Below are 22693 nucleotides of genomic sequence, written 5' to 3' on the forward strand. Positions count from 1 at the left end.
AAAGCCCCTCACCGAGCGTCCGCTCGGGGTATCCCGGTGAGCGCCCGGGAGAGGGGCGTTTCCGAGCGCCCAGGCTGGACTCTGGCCAATGAGGGGCTAGGGGAGGGGCGCTTCCGGGACTGCCGCTGTCCTTTGGTCGCCACTTCCGGTATCCGGCCATTTCTTTGGCAGTTTGCCGTTTTATCCGAATTGGCCGAGGGACCTTGCTGCCAGCCCGTGGACTGTGTCCAGGAGGCTCCGCGGGCCTGTGGGCGTGATGAGTGAGCGGATCGACTAGTCACGGCAGAAGAATCGTATCCTGGGCCCCACCGACTGGGCTCTGAGTCCCAGCGTCCTAAGTCCCCGACTGAGCTCCAGCCTCGATGTTCAGGACAATGGAGCGTTCGCAGGTGCCGAGTCTTCATCCCAGAATCCAGTATGTTAAGATGTAGAGGGTACAGGCAGAGGGAGCTGCATGTGCAAAGACCCAGAGGTGAGACTGACCTGAGAACACTCAGGAAATTTCTTGTCTTCCATTGCAGGGAACCAAGAGCATGAGAGGAGCTCTGCCTCTATTCCCGGGTCCTGGGAGTCATAGAAATTTTTTAATAGAAGAGGGATGTCCATGAAATGATTTAGGATTTTGAAAGTATCCCAGTGAATACCCAGTAAACATACTGAGTGAACACACTGGTGGGAGAGGGGTTGTGGCCAGGCTGAAAACAGGGAGATTCATGAGGATGCTGCTGCAATATTCATTGGGACAGTTATGGTGGTGGCCTGTCCAGAGCACAAGTAGGAGAGGTGAGAGAAGTGATCAGATTTCGGTTAGATTTTCAAGATGGAATTGATGGGATTTTGTGCTACATGTGAGGAGTGAATGTAAGTGGTGGATAAAGGATCATCCCAAGGGTTTAGGAGGGATCAGGTACTACTGCTCATTGAGATGGGAGGTTGGCAGGAGGAGGATGTTTTGGGGAAGATTAGCGGTTAGATTTTGTAGATGTAGAGTCCGAATTGTCTGGAGACCTCTGAGTGGGGGTGATACATGGACCTGTGAACACACAGGGAGTTCTGGTTTCGCTTCGGATGTCCAGGCTGCAGTCCAAGGAAGGGCCTGAGAATGGCATTTTGGAAGGAGAGTCTTAAATTGTGGTTACAGATGAATGGCCCTGAGGTGAATGTGGGGCGTCCAGACAAAGGCCCAATGGCTAGGTGGAGGAGATTGGTGCAGAAAAAGAGAAGCACTGTCCAAACACCAGTGGATCTGGAGAGAGTGCACATCCAGGAGGAGGGCCCACCCTCCGAGGGTGAGCAGGCATGTCAGGGGACAGGGTTTGGGACACATAAGGGGAGGTGACTGGCAGGACAGACTGGGGCCCCAGGTCCCATGCCCAGTGCTTAGATCACAGCCATCTGCTCCCTGGCCGGGTATTGCAGAGTCCATTGACCTTTAAGGAGAAGGATACATATGTCTTTTAGAAAAAGTGGGGCTCCTTCATAAGGCGCAGTGGAGCTACAGGCATGGTCCTGTCCTCACCAGGTTAGGCCAGTGTGTTCCCCGTGGGATTTGCTGCTGGTCCTGGTGCTGGCCCATGTTTGACACCTCTTCTCCCAGACTGCTGCATTAGCAACCCCAACTCCTTTTGCCTCGGGACCTTTTTATCATGGTCAAGGGTCAAAAATATCACAACCCGCATAGGCGATCACATCTAGCCAGGTTATTTTCTGGCCAAGAAACCCCATCAGGGCCTGTTGCTTTTCTGTCAGGAAAAAACCCCTCCAGCATGTTTTCTTGTCAGCCCCTGTGATGGCACATGAGCACCAACATTGATTGTGGGGACAATGAGCTTTTCTGCTGAGATCTTGCCTGGTTCTTCATTTTGTGAGCTTCAGTTCTCCAGATGCATTGGTGATCCTCACCTACCTTGCTCTGTCACAAACCACTTGATCCCCCATAAGAATGACTGTCTGTACTACCCTAAATGTGGTCACCCAAGTTGAACTTGGCAAGGAGACCTGAACAGGGCAGCTTGAATCGTATCTTGACCAGAGGGGCCCCTGGAGGACCAGTCCTGGTCAGCACAAAACTGGTATGGGAGGGCCTGCAGGGCTGATCTCTCGTGGGGTGCCTGACCTATGCCCTCCGTTCCCCTGGTGCCAAAGTGAGTAGCCATGCCTCTTTTCTATCATTCTCACCCCTTTCTGACACTCCATTCTACTTTCCCTTGACTCTTGTCCCCTGGCTGATCCCTCTGTGTCCTTTGCCTTACAGCCTTTCTCCTTCTCCCCTCTTCTGGCCAGGTCCCTCACCAGTAGCCTCCCCTTAACATGTCCTGAGCTGATACATATCTTTAAGTAGTTCTTGAAAATTTGTTCCACCATGAGACTGCTTGTTCCCTCAAAGGAAAGTGGACACAGTGTCACTGGCTGGACCACCCTCACTGCACAGCTCTTGCCTATCACCAGGCCCTGCCAACTCGACATTTTGCAGAGAACTGACACTGAAGAGACACCCAGTAAACACATATTACCTGGAGAGGTGTTCAGTCACCAAAAACATTTCAGAATGGGAAAAAAAATCCCAAGTACGTTGGGAAGGTGGGGAGGTCATCACCTTTGCCTCCATCCTGAGAAAGCAGGAGGACATTCATATCTTCAAATATTGTGAGTGTAGTAACACGAGAAAGCCTCCAGCCAGAGCTCTGTTCCTTTTGAGCACCAGAATGTTCTCCTTGAGAAAGCCTTTATAAAGGCAGGGAGTATGGCCCAGCCTTGAGCAAAATTTTGCTTCCCCCTGCACTAAAGGACTCAAGTGCAGAGAATGTGGGCATCTGCTCCAGAGCTCCATTCTTGTTAGCACCAAAGGATTCATATCAGAGAACAGTTGTACAAATGCAGTAACTTTCAAGAAAATATTAAACCTGTTTCACACAATCCCCATTGGAGAAAGGCATAATGAGTACAGCTGATGTTGGAAAGCCTTCTGTCACAGATTTAATCCAATTTTGCAGCAAGTTACTGCATTGTGAGTATAGTGAGTAGGAGAGCAAAAAGCTGTGGCTCCTGCCATGTTCTGCATAGAAATATTAACACTGGAGAAAGCTCCTGTGTGTACAGCCAGCATGGGAGAACAGTTGGCCACAGCTCCTGCCCTGCCAACACCAACAACTTCACTAGAAAAAATCCATTTGAGAGCAGTGAATGTGGTAAAGTCTTCAGCTGCTCTTTTCTTTTTTTTAACATTTTAAATAATCAGCCTATTTTAAAAAACTTCATTCAATATAAAAGAATTAATAACTGAGAAGGACCCTACACGAGTAGCCTTCAGTCACAAATTGGACCTCATATAGAAGAACCTCACCTGGGGAGACACTCACTCCATGGCTGCCCTGTGTGTGGGGAAGCCTGTAGGGGCCACATTGTACTTTGTGACCACTTGTTGCACTGCTGGGTGCTGTGGAAAAGCCCTTCTGTGTTTGATGGTCACCTCTTCTTGCTCAGCATAAGCAGTGCCTGTTCCCTGCTTGCCTTCCCCTGGGGGGATGGTGGTGGCCCTGCACCCGTTGAAGTGGTATCATGGTGCCCACCCATGACTGAGTTTGACATGGACATGACTCCTGTTCTAAGCAAGGGGCGTGATGGAATAGTTTTTGGAGGGCTTCTGGGTAAGTTTCCCATTGTTTATGGGCCTTGTGAAATCTGCTTCTGACATCCATGATGCCTTCATTGAGCTTCTTCAGGTACTCCTAACAGTTTTTATGCATTCCTGTCATCACCCAGCTCTGGTACCATGACCTCAGACTGCTCTGGACCATTTGATAATGAATATATCACCAGTTAATTCACCTTTGATATTAGAGTCCTGTTTAGCAGGAGTGTGTTGAGAACATGACAGAGGTGTTCTTAGATTGGTCATCAGGGTCCCTGTAGCACCTCACAGAGGACACAGCAGCAAGGCATGGCGCATCTCTGTCCAGATGTGACTCAATTTACATTTGTACCCCGTGTTCCCTGGCAAAGAATGAAGCCTGTGTGTTTCTGAAGCTTCGGACCTGGAGTTCACCTAGAAAAGGTAGTGATGGGTCTGGAAGAAGCAAGATGATGGTCTGTGTTTCAGGGAGTGTCTTTCCCACCTCAGCAATGTTGAAAGGAAGCACCCTGAAGGCCAGATCCTGGTAATATATCACCCACTTATGTTTGTATAAAAATGAAATGAGTACTGTTAATGGGTAAAGAAAACTGAGTGTGAGGAAAATAGGACATGGGGGAGCCTGGCACACCATTTTGATGTCTGGGCCCTTGCAAGATGAAGGTTCGCAGAGGGTCTTAAGGATCTGTATATTTCCCAGAGCTGTACTCCTAACCAGTGTTTTATGCATTCCTGTCATCTCTTAGTGGGCTGGATACTTTTGGTTATCACCATGTGGTCAGGAACTCCAGGACTGTGAGAAAGAATAGCCCATAGTCCTGTTTGTTAAGTGGCTTTATTGAAGTGTAATTTACATATTATAAAATATACCTATTATAAGTGCATACTTAATGACTTTTAGTAGATTTATAGAATTGTGCAACCATTATTATCTTACCCCATTCCCATTGCCTCAGAATGTTCCTTTGGACACTTTTACAGCCAAAACCCACTCCCGTCCCCAGCCCCTGGCAATCACTAATCTACATTATGTATCTATACTTTTGCCTTTTCTGGATATTTCGTATCAATGGAATCATATAATATGTAGCTCTTTGTGTCTTGTTTCTATCACTTAGCATAATGTTCTTGAGGTTATTCATGTTATTTGTATATATCAGTATTTTATTCCATTTTATTCCCTTGTATGGATATACCACAGTTTATCCATCATTAATTGATAGATTTTGAACTGTTTCCAGTTCTTGGCTAATATAAATAATGGTAGTAGGCACATTTGCTTCCAAATCTTTGTGTAGACATATGTTTTTGTTTTGCTTGGGTAGATTCTATAGGAGCCAAGGGCAGGCTGCCCCAAGATGGGCCACTTTAGCATAAAGATTTTTTAGATTTAAAAGTTATCAAGGGGCGCCTGGGTGGCTCAGTTAGGCGTCCGACTCTTGATCTCAGCTCAGGTCTTGATCTCTGGTCCTGAGGCATTTGGGCTCTGCACTGGGTGTGGAGCCTACTTAAAAAAAAAAAAAAAGTAATCAAAACCCTGGCTGCCTCAGTTGGTTGAACAGCTGCCTTAGGCTCAGGTCATGGCCCTTTAAAAAAAAAAAAAAAAAAAAAAAACCCAGCAGATGTAGGAAAAGCTCTCTGCCTTTCTCACAACTGCTTAATTTACATTGGAAAGGAGATCCTGTAATAGGAAGAGAGTTATTAACAGGGATTGCCCTTTACTTAAGGGACTTATCTGCATAATAGAGCAACCTTGTGTTTCCAAACCTTTCCTTTCAACTTCTTGCTAAGGGGCTTTCTCCCCTATCCTTAGACTTCTACCCTTAGCTCATGTAAGCTTCATGTTGCCTCACTGTCTTTGGAATTTCATGTCTGTTGATTCCCTGTATGTATGCCCATTAAATTTGATTTTCTCCTGTTAATCTGTATCATGTCAATTTGATTCTAAGTCCAGTTAGAAGGAGCAGAGGGTAGAGTAAGGTCTTCCTGCCTGACAATTCCTAGGAGTGGGACTGCTGAGTCATATGTTAAGTTCATGTTTCTCTCTTTACTGCCAAGCTGTTTTCCAAAGTGTCTCTACCATTTTATATTCCCACCAGTACTGTAGGACTGTTCCGTTTTCTCCACCTTCCTGCCAGTACTTGGTGTTGCCATCCTAGTGAGTGTGAAATGGTATCTCAAAGGATTTTTTTTAATTGTGGTAAAATATACATAAAACTTCTATTTTTAAGTGTACAGTTCAGTGACGTTAATTCACACAGTTGTACAATTGTCACTGCTATACATGTTTACAGCCTTTTCATTATCCTAAACTAAAACTCTACACCCAACAAATAATAATCTCAAGGGGTTTTTAATTTATATTTTCCTAATTAATAATGATGTCAGGCATCTTTTCATGTGCTTTTTAACTGTTTATCTTCTTTGATAAAATGTCTATTCAAATCTTTTGTTCATTTTTACTTGGGTTGTCTTCTTATTGAGTTGTACAAATTCTTTATATATTCTGTATCAAGACCCCATATTTATGTACAGGTGTTTATTTCCTCTTGGTCTGTGGCTTGTTTTAATTTTCTTAATGACATCTTTTGAAGAGCAATATTTTACTTTTTCTTTAATGTAAGCTTTAAGGCCAACATGGGGCTTGAACTCACAACCCTGAGATCCAAGAGTCGCTTGCTCTACCAGTTGAGTCAGCCAGGTGCCCCTTGAAGAGCAATATTTTACATTTTGATGAAGTCTATGTAGAGGCTGCTTTTAGGCAAACAGGCCTAAGCAAGGGAATGTAGAAAGAGCCCACAGTGACCCCCCTGGCTGAATAAGGACAGGCCGATCAGGCGGCCCACCACAAAATATCCATAGGCCCAGGAGGCCTGGGTGGCTCAGTCGGTTGAGCATCAGACTCTTGATTTCAGCTCAGGTCATGATCTCAGGGTCGTGGAATTGAGCCCTGCGACGGGGCTCTGCACTCAGGGGGAGTCTGCTCAGGATTCTCTCCCTTTCTCTCACCCTCGCCACCCCCCCCACCCCGCCGCCGCTCATGTGTGCACATGTGCGTTCTCTCTCTTAAATAAATAAATCTTGAAAAAAAGATTCCATAGTAGGCTACTTACAACTAGGCACACTTACCAAAAAGGAGAATTCCATATGTCACCACTGTCCTTATCTTCCTCCTTTAAAAACAGCTCCTGCCCCTGTCGGTGCTGACCTGCCCACCCTCCCTTGTGGTGTAGTCAGTAAACTTCTATCTCCTTTGTTCTGCCTCAGGTGACTCCTTTCACCTTCTGTGCCACCGATTTCCACCTGATCTTTGCCCCACATTTGGGGTTCCCCATCTGATCGGGAGACACCCCATTTAGACACCACAGTCTAATTTATTAGTTTTTCCTTTTACATATTGCCTCCTGGTTTCATATCTAAAAAATTATTTGCCTAACCCAAAGTAAACATTTTTCTCCTATTTTTCTTCTATCAGCTTTATAGTTTTAGCTCTTATATTTCCATTTATGATCCATTCCATGGTAACTTTTATGTATAGTGTTAGGTAAGGGTCTAAATTCATCTTTTTGCATGTAGATACCTAATTTTCCAAGAACTGTTTGTTGAAAAGGCCATCTTTACACATTGTACCTTTGTTGAAAATCAGTTGAGTAAAGTTATTTCGGTACTCTCAAGTCTGTTCTACGGATCTGTATGTCTGTCTTTTTGCCAGTGCCACATTGTCTTGATTACTATAGCTTTATAGAAACTTTTGAAATTAGGTAAAGTAAATCCAACTTTGTTCCTTGTCAAAATCGTTTTGGCTGTTGTAAGTCTTTATCTATGTGAATTTAGGATCATCTTGTTATCTGGAATCTGTATATCAATTTGGAGAACACTGTCATCTTAAAACGAATCAGCTAATCCATTAACGTGGAATGTTTCTCACCAATTTCTCTTAGCACCGTTTTATAGCTTTCAGAGTACTTTCAGAGAATTGCACTTCTTTTGTTAAACTTATTCCTGTTTCATTCTTTTTCAGGCTACTGTGAATGGAATTGCTTCGTTAATTTCATTTGATGATTTGTATGGGAAACTGAGCAGCTCTGCTTTGTTTTTGTTTTTTGCATATATATATATATATATTGCACATATTTGCATATACATATATATTTTTTAGAGAGGGAGATAGAGCTAGAGGGGGAGAGGGAGCAGGGGCATAGAGGGAGAGGAAGAGAATCTCAAGCAGATTCCACGCTGAGCGTGGAGCCTGGACTCAGGGCTTGATCCCACGACCCTGAGATCATGACCTGAGCCAAAATCAAGAGTCAGACACTTAACCAACTAAGCACTACTTTTAATGGACCTGGGATTTTCTACACAGAGATCATGTCATCTGTAAATAAAGACACTTTAACTTCAGGGACACCTGGGTGGCTCAGTCGGTTAAGCATCTGCCTTGGGCTGAGGTCATGATCCCAAGGTTCTGGAATTGAGTCCCGCATCAGGCTCCTTGCTCAGTGGGGAGCCTGCTTCTCCCTCTGCCTGCCGCTCCCCCTGCTTGTGCTCTCACTGTCTCTCTTTCTGACAAATAAATAAAATCTTTAAAAAAAAAAAAAGACACTTTAACTTCTTCCTTTCCAGTGTATATCCTAATTTGCATTTCTATCCTATGCCCTCCTGGGAAAGGCTGAAAGATTCTCTGCTCTAAATCTTTTAACTCAGATACCAAAAGCTCACCTAGGGAAGGGAGAAGTGGTTCTAAAAACCTTATAGTGATGCAGAAGAAGCTGCTGATCTCTAGTTCTAGAGGATGTTTCATATTTCATAGCATACCCCCTGCAACAATGGTAGGAAGCTCTTCTCCTGGGCTAAAAAGACATGCCCTCTAGACACCAGACCCTGTTAGGCAGGGTTACCTCCTGCGTTCATATAAGAACTAGGTGGGTATATTAAGTGATAATCACTGGGTATGAGGAAATAGGGATTGGAGACTGGCAACCTGGAGTGCCTGTGCTTTGTCTATGGGGCAGCCATGACTCTGCTTTGATGACCGTGTCCGTGTGGGGTGATGTTGTACAGAGTTTCTCAGGACCTGCAAACCTTCATATCTGCCACAGCCATACAAACTATCAATTAAATATAGGGAAAACTGAATCACAGAGACTTTGTAACTTGTCCAAGAGCATACAACTAATTATCAGCTGGTACATAAATGTACAGTATGTAGCTCCACGGTCTGTACTCTTAACCACCTCACTATCTATAGAACACCTGTGGGAGTGTTGTGAACTTTAAATAAAAGAACACATTTTAGGGGCACCTGGCTGGCTCTATCTGTAGAGTATGTGACTCTTTTTTTTTTTAAAAAAGATTTTATTTATTTCATAGAGAGAGAGCGAGAGCAGGAACACAAGCAGGGGGAGTGGCAGAGGGAGAGGGAGAAGCAGGCCTCCCGCCGAGGAGGGAGCCCGATGCGGGGCTCGATCCCAGGACCCCGGGATCATGACCCGAGCCGAAGGCAGCCGCTTAATGACTGAGCCACCCAGGAGCCCCAGAGTATGTGACTCTTGATCTCAAGGTTTTAAGTTCGAGCCCCAGGTTGGGTGTGGAGATTACTTAAAAATAAAATCTTAAAAAAAATAGTAACACCTTTTACATAGAAGGCATGTGCTTATTTGCCATTCATATATCTTCTTTAGTGAAGTGAGTGTTCAAGTCACTTTTGCCCATTTTTAAAAATTGGGTTGTCTTATTAGGTGTATGAATTTTTCATATATTCTAGATTCAGGTCCTTTGTCAGAATTTTTTTGCAGACAGTTTTCCCAGTCTGTGGCTTGCATTTTCATTTTGTTGATGTGACTATTGAAAAGCAAAAATTAAAAATTTTGATCAAATCCAATTGATTCATCTTTTTCTTGTCATGCTTTTTGTTATATTTAAGAAATCCACCAAATCCAGGGTCACTGTGCTTTCTTCTGGAAGTTTTATTAAGTTTTATGTCTGTGATGAATTTTGAGTTAGCTTTTGCATATGACTTGAGGTAACATAGAGGTTTGTTACATGTGGCTATCCAGTTGTTCCAGCACTATTGGTTGAAAAGATTATCTTTTCCCCTATTGAATTGCCTTGGCCTATTTTGGTACATGGAACCCAAAAGTACACTTGGCATCTGGCTTCAGGGACTAAGTGGATCTAGGGCTCAAATGATCAGAAGGGCTGCTTCTCACCATCACTCTACACTGCCTTCTTCTGTGGCTGGTTCACAGGACAATCCTCCTGTAGAGTCAAGATGAACATTAGTAGCCCCAGTTTATAGACGCTGAGCCACAAGGGCTTTGTTTTAGATGCTCCAGCACATGCACATGCACACGCCCACGCCCAGCTACACAGACACACGTACATACACACAGCAAGCCAGCTGCCTTGCACAGAGCCCTGATGGGGAAAGCAGAAGTCAGGTTCAAGTCAGGGCCATTTCACCAAATCAAGGACTCTGCCAAAAGAATTCATTTTACAAGGTCTACACACAGGTGACCATTCAGGATAAAAGGGATTGAGTTCTCATGATGAGTGTCTGCCCTACTTTGCTTGCAGGCCTGAGCTCCACATGGCTCAGCTGGACTTGAACTCTAATCCCAAGCAGCCCTTCCATGTTGGTGCAAGGCAGTTGTTACACTCAGGAGGGAGAGCCTGAGCAGGCCGAGGACCCCTGTATACTTCATCAAGCTGGGAGGACTTGAGCTTCACATAAGTTGGTACTGTGGAGAGATGAAACACTCAGAACCAACAGACCTTTGTTTGCTATGTTCTGGTACCACCAGGGAAATACTGAGGTTCCAATAATTTGGTTGGTGTGTGCAGATCCCTGGTGAGGAGAGTAGGAGACAGAAGACTTCATTCATGCACTGGGAGCAGTGTTTTGAGGTCTGTCTAACCATAGCTGGCCACATGGGTACAAGGAGTTGAGCTCTTGATGATCCATGATCCCTTTTCTTGGAAGCCTGATACCCCAAGGTTCAAATGGACTTTGGTTCTAACTCCAAGCCCCCCATGTTAATGGAAGGCAATTATTCTACCCAGAAGGTCCACGGGGTGCCATGATACCTTGGGATGCAGGGAGCACTTAGGCAGACCTGCCACATGCTTGGCTGACCACAAGCCTGCCTGGGATCCTGCCATCCCTCACATGGTCAGCCTCGGGAAACTGGGGGGTCCTGAGTGGAGTAGCAACAGCAGTGCCCCCTCCTCTGCCACATGCTGTGGGGTAAACACCGTGCCAAAAGCCTTCATATCTGGGGACCCCTGGGCTCCTGACAGCTGATTTGCTTATTTTCTGACTGTTTCAAGTGTTGGACCAGGAACACATGTGTAGCGCATATATATAGGTTGCTTATATACCTATAAATTTTGTATAGAAGTTTTCAACATTTATAAAATCAAAAGGCTTCACATAAGCATATGGATCTCTCACTCTTGGAAAACCAGAAAATGGGGGCAAATCAAATGCTGATTCCATCCTCTCTGATCCCTGTACCCAGGGACAGCCTTGTCTCAGTGGCAGCAAAAAACAGATGATGAAGACCATGGACACCACACTGACCTAGAATACTGGCTGAGCCACAAAAGTCCTGGACTATAGTCCCAGGGTTCCTGCCTGTGCATTGATGGCCTTGAAGTGACCAGTGCAGGGAGACTACAGGAATCCACATCACCATTAGGTTAGGTTATTTGCTCCAGCAGTGAGCAGCATACTCATCGTAAAGGGTCAGTGTACTCGTGCTAGAGGACAAGATGAGAGTATGCAGGACTTCCTAAGATCTGCAGAGCTGAGTTTCTCCTATGGCCAAAGTCAGTGTCAACAAGCTTGGCAAACACTCCATATCAGGGTTGTTTTTTTTTTTTCCAGTTGTTTTTTGTTTGTTTTCAAAGAACTATTGTTTGTTCATTTTTTTGTGGTATAAATTCTACCATGGCTGATTGAAAGCCATTGATGTGATTGTTACTGAATGTGGAGTTGAACACAATTCTTGTGAGTGGGTATGATGTGGCTGAAGCATAGCATCTCCTCTGTTTGCCAGTCTCACTGACTCCCTCACTTCAAAACCAGTGTTTCTGTACCCACTTATGATTCTGCCTGGCCCCTGAAGATCTTACATCCAGCGATAACCTGGACATCAGGGGCCTTACTCATGGATAGGTCCCAGGAGACAGTGGCCCTTCAACTCTACTGGAGAATGTGGGACATTCCCAGGAACAAAGAACCCAACCCCTGCTGCCCAGGAAGGACTAGAGATTGCAATACCCAATGCCCAAAGCTCTGGGCCTATCAGATCGTTCTGGCATCCAGGACACAAGATTTAACCCAGAGACTTTCAGCCTGTCCCAGAAGGCCTTGGGCCTAGACTGCAAGCTGTTGTGTGCCATCTTGCTGTTGAAGTTGAGGTCTCCCACTAAGGCCTTTCTCCCTCTTTATCCTGTTAGAGCCAATTCTGTTCTCCATCTCCCCCTGCACACGATGGAGATTAAAGATGGCTTCAACGGGAAGGCCATCCTTTTTTATCACACACTCTGGGGACAGGCAGTTCCAGGGTTGGGTGATTTGGAGACGTCTGCCTTCAGCTCAGGTCATGATCCCAGGGTCATGGGATCGAGCCCCGCATTGCACTCCCCGCTTAGAGGGGAGCCTGCTGCTCCCCCTACTTGTGCTTGCTCTGTCAAATAAATAAATAAAACCTTAAAAAAACCAAAAAAACCCCAATACCCACAAAAGAGGGAACTACTTCTGCAAGTCCTCAGACTCCATTCAGATCCCCCTGGAGAGAAAGAGGTCAGGGCTATGCCTGAACCACTGGGGACAGGGCAGAAATGGAAAATGAGGCCACCCCAAAGAGCTCCCATCACTCATGTCTCCCTCCAGGGAATGAGAGAGCACAAAATCAGCCTTCCCTGAGTATGCTGAGATGACAGGCTGTGGGGGGACCTGCCAGCTGGTAGAAGTGAGATGGCATCTGGCAGTGACATAATCTGGCAAAGCACCTGGACAGATTAGAAAGTGTGATGTAGCTTCTGAAAGCTTCCCATGTATCTGGCAATCTCCTGGTAGGGGTGTTAGGGTATTTTTCAATTTTTGGCTTATGGCTTCTTCACAAAGGTTCCTTTCACAGAAGTTTTCTCAGGAGTGAACTCTATTAAGGTGAACAAGAAAATGCCCCGGTTAGTTAGTGGTTTTCCACATTTGCCACACTCCTAAGGCCTCTCTTTGGTATGACCTTCATGGTGCCGAGTGAGGTTGGAACTCTGGCTGAAGGCATTCCTATGTCCACTGCACTCAGGTGGCTCTTCTCCAGTGTGAACTTTCTGGTGCTTAGAGAGGTTTGAGCTGTAGCGGAAAGTTTTCCCACACTTGTTACACTCATAAGGCTTTTCTCCAGTGTGAACTCTCTGGTGCTGACTGAGGATGGAGCTCTCACTGAAAGCTTTCCCACACTGGCTGCACCCATAAGGCCTTTCTCCAGTGTGAACTTTCTGGTGTTTAACAAGGTTCGAGCTATAGCTGAAGGCTTTTCCACATTTACTGCACTCATAAGGCCTTTCTCTGGTGTGAACCTTCTGGTGCTGAATGAGGGCAGAGCTTTGACTAAAGGCTTTTCCACATTCCGAGCACTCATAAGGCTTTTCTCCAGTATGAATTCGCTGGTGTGGAACAAGGTTGGAGGGGCAACTGAAGGCTTTCCCACACTGGTTGCATTTATAAGGCCTTTCTCCCGTATGACTCCTTTGATGCAGAATAAGTTTGGAGGTTTGCCGGAAGGCTTTTCCACATTCGCTGCACTCAAAAGGCCTCTCTGTGTTGTGAACTTTCTGATGCCGAACAAGATGAGAGCTGTTAATGAAGGCTTTCCCACATTCATTGCACGCATACGGCCTTTCCCCAGTGTGTATTTTCTGGTGCTCAACAAAATTGGCGATACAGCTGAAGACTCTCCGGCACTGTCTGCACTCATAAGGCCTTTCTGTGTTGTGAACTTTCTGATGCCGAACAACATGGAAGCTGCGAGTGAAGGCCTTCCCACACTGGCCACACTCATAAGGCCGTTCTCCAGTGTGAACTCGCTGGTGCTGAACAAGGGAGTGTTTTCGGGTGAAGGCTTTCCCGCATTCACTGCAACTGTGATGTGGTTTTCCAGTATGAGCTTTCTGATGTGTACTCAGTTTAAAAAGGTGGCTGAAGGCCTTCCCACATTCCGTACACACATGGGATGTTTCTCCAGTGTGATCTTTTTGGGGATGAACAACGGTGGAGTTCTCTTTAGGGGCATTTCCCCCTGTTGGGCATCTGCAGGGTCTCTCTTTGGAGTGAGTGAGCAGGTGGTCTAGGAGCATGAAGGCCTTTAGAAAGCCTTTCCCACAGTTGCTGCACTTGAAGGGGTTCTGCGTGGCGTGGACTCTCTGCTGCTGCTGGAAGCTAGAGTTGGGGTGGAAGGCCTCCTTGTGCGTGGTGCTCCTGTGTGGCTTCCACGTGCTGTGGGTGGCCAGATGCTGCAGGAGGTCATGGCTGTCCAGGACATCCTTAGCACGTTCGCTACTTGTGAAGCGTTTTTCTCCACTGTGCTCCTTCTGGCGCTGGTGAGAGTTTGTACTGAGCCAGAAGCCTCTCCCGCATGTCGCACACTTGTACGGTTTCTGCCTAGGGTATATTCCCTGATGCATAGCCAGGTGTAATATGTCTTTCAAGACCAGGCCACACATGTCACAGGTGTTGGCCTTCTGGGTGGAAGGACATGCTTTAGGGGTCCTGAAATGGAGTGCTCCTTCTACAGAAACACTCTGTTCAAGAGGGGCTTCCTCTACTCCACACCAACAACCTGAAAGCAGAGAAATACTGGTGAAGTGTATATAGGCTTTGTTGGGAGTGGGCAGCCCCTTCACAGATGTGGATTTGACAAATTTAGGAATGAGTCTGTAGGATCAAGTCAGGGTGAGGTAGAGCTTGTGGTGCAGTACTGGGCCCAGGAAAACCACCGAAAGTGAAGATTCAGCACATGAGAACACAGGTGTAAGGTTCCGGCTGGGAGGAGAGGCAGGAACTGCAATTCCTCAGCTTTCAGCAGGACCCAGTACAGGCAGGCCCCAGATCTCTGATAGGAACAGGGGACAGAGTGGTGTGCACGAGCCCAGGGAAATCCAGCTGCAACCAGGCATCTGGTGCTTAAAGCCTATATGAGGATATGTGCACATCTCATAATACATTGACTGTGGGCTAATGTGGGACATTCCTGTAAAGGGAGGAGTGGAGGGGAATGAGGAAGATGCAGAGATAAGAGCAGTGTCCAGGGACAAAGTAGAAATGGCAAGAATGTGGTGTCTAGAATGAGGAAGGAAAATGGAGTAAAGTTCGGCTACTGGCCCCAGCAACAAACACTAGTGGATACAGGGCAGGTGCCCAGGACAGTGTGAACCCAGCCCCCATGTCAGCTCTGCTCCAGCTCCCACTCATTAGAGCCAGACGCCCTCCCAGCCTCTCCTGCAGTATATGGAGTTATGTCCACCCTGTTAGGCTTCTTTGTCCTTTTCCGGGTGAGCAACCACACAAGACCTGAAAGTTTTAAGTCCTGGGAAAAAGACAGGGTGGGTGAGTGGCTGGGCCAGCCAAGGGCAACCTACCCTGTGGCAGACCAGAGGGAGCTCACGTCATCTTTGCAACTGGGAAGAAAACTCAATGTTACAAAGTAAGCCTCTGAGGAGCATCTCACAGGAAGAGCCCAGTGGTCGCCACGAGTAATAACCACGTCAGTGTCTGTAGTCCATGACATAGCCAGGCTCCTGGAAATGTCTGATGTAAAAAAGGGGGGAAGAACCTGGGCACAGAGGTGCCACTGATCTAGACAAACTCAGGCAGCCAGACTGAGACCCCCAGTCCTGAGCCCTTCCCCAGAAAGGGAAGCAGATATTGGAGCCCCTCAGGGAAAGGAGCAGGCTCTGCCTGTGCCCCAGCTCTGCACACACAGCACATAGCCCAAAGGAGGAAGCAGCACCCATGCTCAGCTGTAGGAAGACAGAGCTGTTCCTGGGAGAAAAGGAAGGACAGAGACTAGAACAGGAAGCGGGGGTGGGGGGGGAGGGCCTTACCCAGTGAGGCCACAAGAGCCAAGTTCTCCAGCATCACATTGTGATACAGGTGCCTCTGAGTCTCATCAAGGAGCTCCCACTCCTCCCGGGAGAAGTATACGGCCACGTCCTCAAAGGTCCCCCAGTCCTGTCATGATGAGGACAGCTAAGTCAGCCAGACCACAGGGCAGCAAAAAAACTAACAAAAAAATACAAAGATGAACCCAGACCTAGGCCTGTGACCTACATGCTGCCACCTTTCTGGTGGGTAGTCTCTAACCCCCAGATCACCCCTGCCAACACACTCCTAGGTCACCCTTCTCCCTAAGCTCCAGTGCCATGGGTGCCATTGTCTCCTTGTGTCCCACTGATCACTGTGTCCTCCTTCACACAGCAGGGAGGTGGGCAGATAGTTGCCACAAGTTCTGGGCCTGGTTGTGGGGCCTCACTGCCTCCTACCAGGCAATTCCCCTGGCTTCCCAGACCCTGCCTCCCAGAACAACCAAATTGGGGCTCATCTCACATAGGCCCCCAGGACCAGGACTCCAGTCCATCAATTCATACTCCCTCTGCATGTGCACGTCCATCTTTGTACCACACATCTCCAGACTCCACCACCATCCCATGGCCCATTCTTCCTCCCAGCAACCCTACATACCACTCTGCAGATGGGTGTCCAAAATGTGGCTAACTTGGTGAGGTCAACCAGGATCCCATGCTGACCCAGACTTCCAAAAGTCCCAACTTCCAGAGGTGGCACCCAGCCTTCCTTCAGTTTCTCTAACTGATCCTATTCCTACCTTTAACCCTTAGCCATCCAGGCTGGGCCACAAAGACTTCTGGGACCTCCAGGTCTCTCTGCCTTTATTCATGCTGTCCCCTCACCAGCCTCAGCATTCCTCTTTCCTCCTGATGCACAAAGCCCAGCCCCACCACCTCCCACTTCAGGCCTGGAACACTCCCAGCTGACTGCCACTGAGCTAATCTGCCATCCTGACTGAAACCCTCAGGCCCCACAGAGGGTGGCCAAGAAATGCTGGTGAGCCCATAGAGAGATGACTAAACAGGAGCCTCAATTCCGCTGTCATGCTACTTGCATCTCCAGTATGCCTCAGCCTCTGTCCCAGGGATCTTGGTCACTCTCTGGACCCTCCTCTCACACACACCTTCTCTCACGGCTCCTCCTCCCTTCATCTGACCTTGTGACACCCACCAACCCTGCCCAATACCCAGGCCAGCCACCCAGTCCTCAGCTGCCCCTGTAGGACATCCTTCACCATAAGCTGAAGATGTCTCCTCTCCAATCTGAGCCAGAGCTCCACCTCAGCTCACACGCTGACTACTGCTGACTGGATGTCTCCAAGCGGAATTCCTCAGCATAACTTAGACCTGCATGTCCAGCTGCCCATTCAGTACCTCCAACTCTAAGTCTTTAGGACATCTCAGCCTCGACAGGGTCAAAATCAGCCTCGCGATCTTCTCTGAAACCTGTTCGACCCAGCAACCTCCCCATCTCAGTCGATGCACTTCAATTCCACCTTCTACTAACTGAGGCCAAAATCCATGGAGATATCCCTGCCTCTTCCACTTCTCTGCACATCATAAAATCTGGCTGGCTTAAAAGACAGATCCAGAATCCAACCACTTCTCCCAACTGAAGTCACCACTCAGGCCAAGACACCATCACCCACCTGATCTAGTAAAAGAGCATCCTTACCGGCCTCCCTTTCTGCCCCCTCAGCCTCACCCCCTACCCCACCCTACCTCTCTTTTCCACTCTGCAGCCAAAGGGAGCCTGTGAACACCTGAGTCAGATCACCTTTCTCCTCTACTCCAAACCTTCCATGGCTCCCACCACCCTCAGGCCAAGCTCCCCAGGATGCCATTCCAGGCCTGATTCCTGCCCACCAGACATAACGGAGACCTGTAGTTCCCTGAATACCCCCAGCTCAGCCTCCTCTCTAAGCATTTGCACATCCCGGTCCCTATGCCTGCAACAGCTTTCCACGTCTTGTCCCACTGGATTCCAGAATTGTGAAACTTCCCACATAACCTCTGGCTAGGACTCAGGACCTCAGGCTTGGGTGATGCTAGGGTCCCAGCAGCAAAGGAAGAGAAGTGAAGGTGGAGGAAAAGAGTGCAGGGACTCCCCACTTCCCTCTGTCGTGGACCCCGGACCATGTGCATGGGGATCCCGTGAGTGAGGGCGGCGGGCGCCCTCCACTCACCCGCGCCGGGTCCACCATCCCCGCCGCCGCCGCCGCCATCGGACCCGGGCAGGCCCTGAGTGCTCAGCCGATCCCTACACCTCCACTGGGCCAGGTGCCCGCCCGCCGCCGGTCGCAATCGGCGCCTCAGTCAAAGGGGACGGAGGGCGAGTGCTGAGGAAGAGGACAACCCCCTTACAGGAGATCGGCTGGTACGAAGCGCGGCAGTTGATCTCATCCTCCTTAGTGTCCTCCCCGGCTGGGTCCCAAGGAGGCGCCTGGAAAGCGGCCCCGACCCAGAGCTCAGGTCCCCAAGGGCGCTATTTAACGACCTGTCAAGAGCAAAATGAACGTCCACAAGGGAAACGCCGGAAGCCCGGGAGCCGGAGGAAATAGCTCTTCTGTGCTGTGATTGGCTCATAGGTCGCCGCCATTCCCCGTAGCCTTCTGGTCGATGTAGTTTCTGCCCCGCATAGGCCGGGCCGGGGGCGCCAGCAAGTTCCCCTTGGCAACGCCCAAGTGGCACCGCAAGGGGTACTGGGAAATGGAGCCCGAGATTAAGAATGGCAGTGGTGTGTTTTAGCTTCCTCTTAGGGGCTACTCCAGATCTCCTCCCTCAGAGATGCGGGTGACCCGCATTCTGGAGTAGAGGGACCAGCCCTGAGGGGGCCCCTGGGGAGCAGCTTCACGTCTGCATTTTCCCCCATCAGAAACTCTGGGATGAGCCTGAACGTTCTGTGCCTTGTCCCTCTTGGGGATTCTGATGCTCTCCCAGAATAAGCTCTAACTCAAAATCCAGTAATGAAATTTGATAAATACTACAACTTTCCTCATGAAAAGTGTTTAGCACAGGGCCAGGTACACAGTGCTGTGAAACTTAGTAAAGGAGAACCTCACTAAAATGGAGTGAAAGGGGGAGCTCTCACTTGGTACCACTGGAAGTCAAGAATTACCAACAGAAGAATCTTCAACAGGAAAGAAATCCTCAATTACAGGCCCCAACAGGAAAAGATGTACATTGCATCTTCTACAAGAAATGAATGGGCCCTGCAACTCAGCCAGTGAGAAACTAATCACCCTGAACTCTTCTCCAATGGACTTTCCTTCAGAACAGCCCCTCCTAACTTCCTCCTTCCTCTCCATAAAATAACGTTCGTCTCCTTTGTTAGACTTGCCTACAGTTTTGCTGTAGCTTGCATGTCCAGAATTGTAATTCTCACCTATTCCCAATTAAACCGATTTTTGCTGGTAAAGTAACTGTTTTGGTGCGCCTGGGTGGCTCAGTCGTTGAGCGTCTGCCTTCGGCTCAGGTCATGATCCCAGGGTCCTGGGATCGAGCCCTGCATTGGGCTCTCTGCTCTGCGGGAAGCCTGCTTCTCCCTCTGCCACTCCCCCTGCTTGTGTTCCCTCTCTCGCTGTGTCTCTCTCTGTCAAATAAATAAATAAAATTTAAAAAAAAATAAAGTAACTGTTTTATTTTTAAGGTTAACACTACTAAATAAATAAGAGAGCTATTGTTGTCATCATCATCATCATCCCAAGGCTCTCACAGCACTGCCAGGGGAGGGTAAATTGGAAATACCTCTCTAGAGAATCATTGTTGACATCTATCAAAATATAAAATGCACTCACCCTTGGGGCGCCTGGGTGGCTCAGTCGTTAAGCGTCTGCCTTCGGCTCAGGTCATGATCCCAGGGTCCTGGGATCGAGTCCCACATCGGGCTCCCTGCTCTGTGGGAAGCCTGCTTCTCCCTCTCCCACTCCCCCTGCTTGTGTTCCTGCTGTCGCTATCTCTCTCTGTCAAGTAAATAAATAAAATCTTTAAAGAAATAAATAAATAAAAATAAAAAATAAAAAAAAATAAAATGCACTCATCCTTGACCTAGCAAGTAGCCATATAGGTAATGTTCAAACTTTTTAAAAAGTGTATTCTTATACTGTGGTAGGCAGAATATAATGACCCTAAAGATGTCCAGGTCTTTATCTCCAGAACATGTAAATAAGTTATATTACATGGCAAGGTGGAACTTAAATGGTAGATGGAATTAAGTTGATAATCAGCTGACCTTGAGATGTGGAGATTATTCTGGATTATCTGAGGTGGCGGGTGGGTGGACAGTGTAATAACAAAGGTCCTTAAAAGTGGAACAGGGAGGGGGCACCTGGGTGATTCAGCGAGTTAAGCATCTGCCTCTTGGTTTCAGCTCAGGTCATGATCTTGGGGTCATGCGATCGAGCCCCACATCGAGCTCCGTGCTCAGCGTGGAGTCTGCTCAAGATTCTCTCTCCCTTTCCCACTCCCTCCCCCTGTGTCCTTCCACCCTTCTCCCTGCTTGCACGAGCGCACTCTCTCTCATAACTAAATAAAATATTTTATAAACAGTGGAACAGGGAGGCAGTAGAGATTGAGAGAATTAAGATGAAGCCATCTTTCTATGCCTGTCCAGAAAAAAACAGATCCCTGTAGGCAGGCTCACCACCATAAGACCTACAGTGAGAATGACAGGGTATAGATCATAGGGAATGGAGAGACCAGAACCCAGCAGGCAAGGTCACTGCCACAGAGTGTCACCCCCTGCCCTCCCACTGTGTCCTCAGAAGCAGATGTTGCTATCATCACTGAGAACCACTGCATGCTGGCAGTGACTCATTTCTATTCCCTGCCTCCCCAGCCATACCCCTAGCTTTAAGGTGATATAATTAACCTGGTCTTTATTCTCACACAGTCCAGAGCAGTCTGAGGTAAGAAAGGGAGTGGTCCTTAGAACATTACAGGTGCCATGTGCAGACCTAGCCACATCCATGAAGCTGGGCAGCTTTCCCTGAGCTGCCAATAGACACACTGCAGGTCTCCTTGGCCAGAGCAAGTCAGTTCCTGGTCATTATACACTTAGGGCCCCATGGCTTCTCCCTGTCAGAGGAGGGGTCCTGCTGAAAGGTCGTATCTGTCAGGAGGACTTACCTCCATGCTCTGCAGGGAAAGGGCAGCTCCATGAGTGGGCACTGCAAGCTGGGATCAGAAGAGGCCCACCCACGCCCCTTCTGCAGCATTTCTTTCCACTGTGATGCTTCCAGTACTGGTGGAGGCTCAAGCTGAACTAGGAGCCTCTCCCCATGTCACCCATGTCATGGCTTCCATCCAGGGTGCTTCCCTGGTGTGTAGCCAGGTGTCTTTGAAGACATGTGCATGCGTGTCACTGAGGTAGGCTTTCCAGCTTTCAGGGCTGCCTGGTGGTCCTAGCCTGTGACCCCAGTGGTACAGATAAACTCCGCTCAGATAGCACCCCCTCCTCCACTCCATGCTTCATGATGACCTTGGCATGGGTTGGGTACTTCTTCACAAGTGTGTGTCTGGCACACTCAGGAATGATTCCATGGGCTCCAGGGCAGGGCAAAGAAACTGATATTTGGGTGAGAAGGGAGCCCAGCCAGGCCACAGCACAGGGGTGCCTGCCCATGGACAAATCCACAGGATAGGTGCATGCAAAGGAGAGGCAGCTTCTCCCACTAGCCTGTCTGCAAATGGGATTCTCTCAGGCCTCAGTGCTAGTGACAGGAGTGCCAAACTGGGTGGAAAGCTGGTAATACCAGGGCTCCAAATCCCCAGAGGGGACAAATGCCCACCCACCTCTAAAATCCTACATTTCAGGATACGTGAGCTACGCAGGGAATGTGCTAGTTTCCTATTGCTGCCATAACAAATTACCATAAACCAACCGAGTGGCTTAAAACAACAGAAATTTACTCTTCCAGTTCTAGAGGCCAGAAGTGTGAAAGTAACTTAGCTGGGCTAAAATCAAGGTGTTACCATACTGTTTTCTTCTGAGGCTATTAGGAGAGAATCTGTTCATTACCTTTTCCAGCTCTTTGAGGAAGAATGCATTCCTTGGCTCTTGACTTCCTTCCTCACAATCACTCCAACCTCTTCTCCCTCTCCCACTCCCCCTCCTTGTGTCCCCTCTCTTGCTCTCTCTCTCTGTCAAATAAATAAATAAAATATTTTTTTAAAAAGGGGGGGTGGCGCCTGGGTGGCTCAGTCGTTAAGCGTCTGCCTTTGGCTCAGGTCATGGTCCCAGGGTCCTGGGATCAAGCCCAGAATCGGGCTCCCTGCTCAGCAGGAAGCCTGCTTCTCCCTCTCCCACTCCCCCTGCTTGTGTCCCCTCTCTTGCTCTCTCTCTCTGTCGAATAAATAAATAAAATATTAAAAAAAAAATCACTACAACCTCTTGCTTCTGTTGCTGCATCTCCTACTTCCTCTTTTGACTTTCTTGTTCCACAAAAATGTGGTTTTTCACTGACATTTAATTTTCAGATAGCAGAGGAACCTAAAACTTTTTTTTTTTTTTAGGGGGAAGTAATTTCAAATTATAATTACTACTATTTTTTTAAATTGTGGTTAAATATATATAACACAATATTTGTCATTTTAACCATTTTTAATTGTACAATCCCATGACGTTAATTACATTCATAATGTTCTAAAACCATCACCACTACCTATTTCCAAAAGTTTTCCATCACCCAAAGAGCAACTCTGTACCCATTAAACAATAACTCCCCATCCCCCCCTGCCCTGGCCCCTGGTAATTTCTAATCTACTATCTACCCCTATGAATTTGCCTATTCTAGTGATTTGATTTAACTACTCTTGTCCTTTTGTGTCTGGATTATTTCACTTAGCATTATGTTTTCAAGGTTCATCCATGTTGTAACACTTATCAGTACTTCATTCTTTTAACAGGTGAACAGTATCCCATTGTATGCA

The 22693-nt window shown here is 47.6% G+C and overlaps 1 protein-coding gene and 1 long non-coding RNA gene across 2 annotated transcripts in view; one reads left to right on the plus strand and one right to left on the minus strand.

Annotated features, from left to right (window-relative positions):
- Window positions 1–22693, plus strand: part of LOC145717701 (uncharacterized) — a 25511-nt gene continuing 2818 nt past the window's right edge. The window contains exon 1 of the long non-coding RNA XR_014141106.1: window positions 1–472. This is a non-coding gene — a long non-coding RNA (uncharacterized LOC145717701). The remainder of the gene's footprint in view (window positions 473–22693) is intronic.
- On the minus strand, window positions 7947–19309 carry LOC102739849 (uncharacterized). Its single transcript, XM_031018694.2, has 3 exons — window positions 18128–19309; window positions 15743–15869; window positions 7947–14478 (listed from the first exon to the last, which is right to left on the minus strand). The coding sequence occupies exons 1-3, from the start codon at window positions 18347–18349 to the stop codon at window positions 12860–12862; spliced, it is 1968 nt and encodes a 655-aa protein (XP_030874554.2). The 5' UTR covers window positions 18350–19309; the 3' UTR covers window positions 7947–12859.

The sequence above is a fragment of the Leptonychotes weddellii genome, chromosome 16 (genome assembly GCF_054177405.1).
Source record: "Leptonychotes weddellii isolate Sample4059 chromosome 16, ASM5417740v2, whole genome shotgun sequence".
Taxonomy (NCBI): domain Eukaryota; kingdom Metazoa; phylum Chordata; class Mammalia; order Carnivora; family Phocidae; genus Leptonychotes; species Leptonychotes weddellii.

Bases quoted from the DNA above. Each gene is read 5' to 3' on its own strand.
- LOC102739849 (XM_031018694.2), bottom strand. From the start codon at position 18,349: ATGAGCCAATCACAGCACAGAAGAGCTATTTCCTCCGGCTCCCGGGCT. The intron at 15,870-18,127 runs GTAAGGGGGTTG...TCATCATGACAG, and splicing joins TTCGTACCAGCCGATCTCCT to GACTGGGGGACCTTTGAGGA. The intron at 14,479-15,742 runs GTAAGGCCCTCC...CTCTGCTTTCAG, and splicing joins GGCTCTTGTGGCCTCACTGG to GTTGTTGGTGTGGAGTAGAG.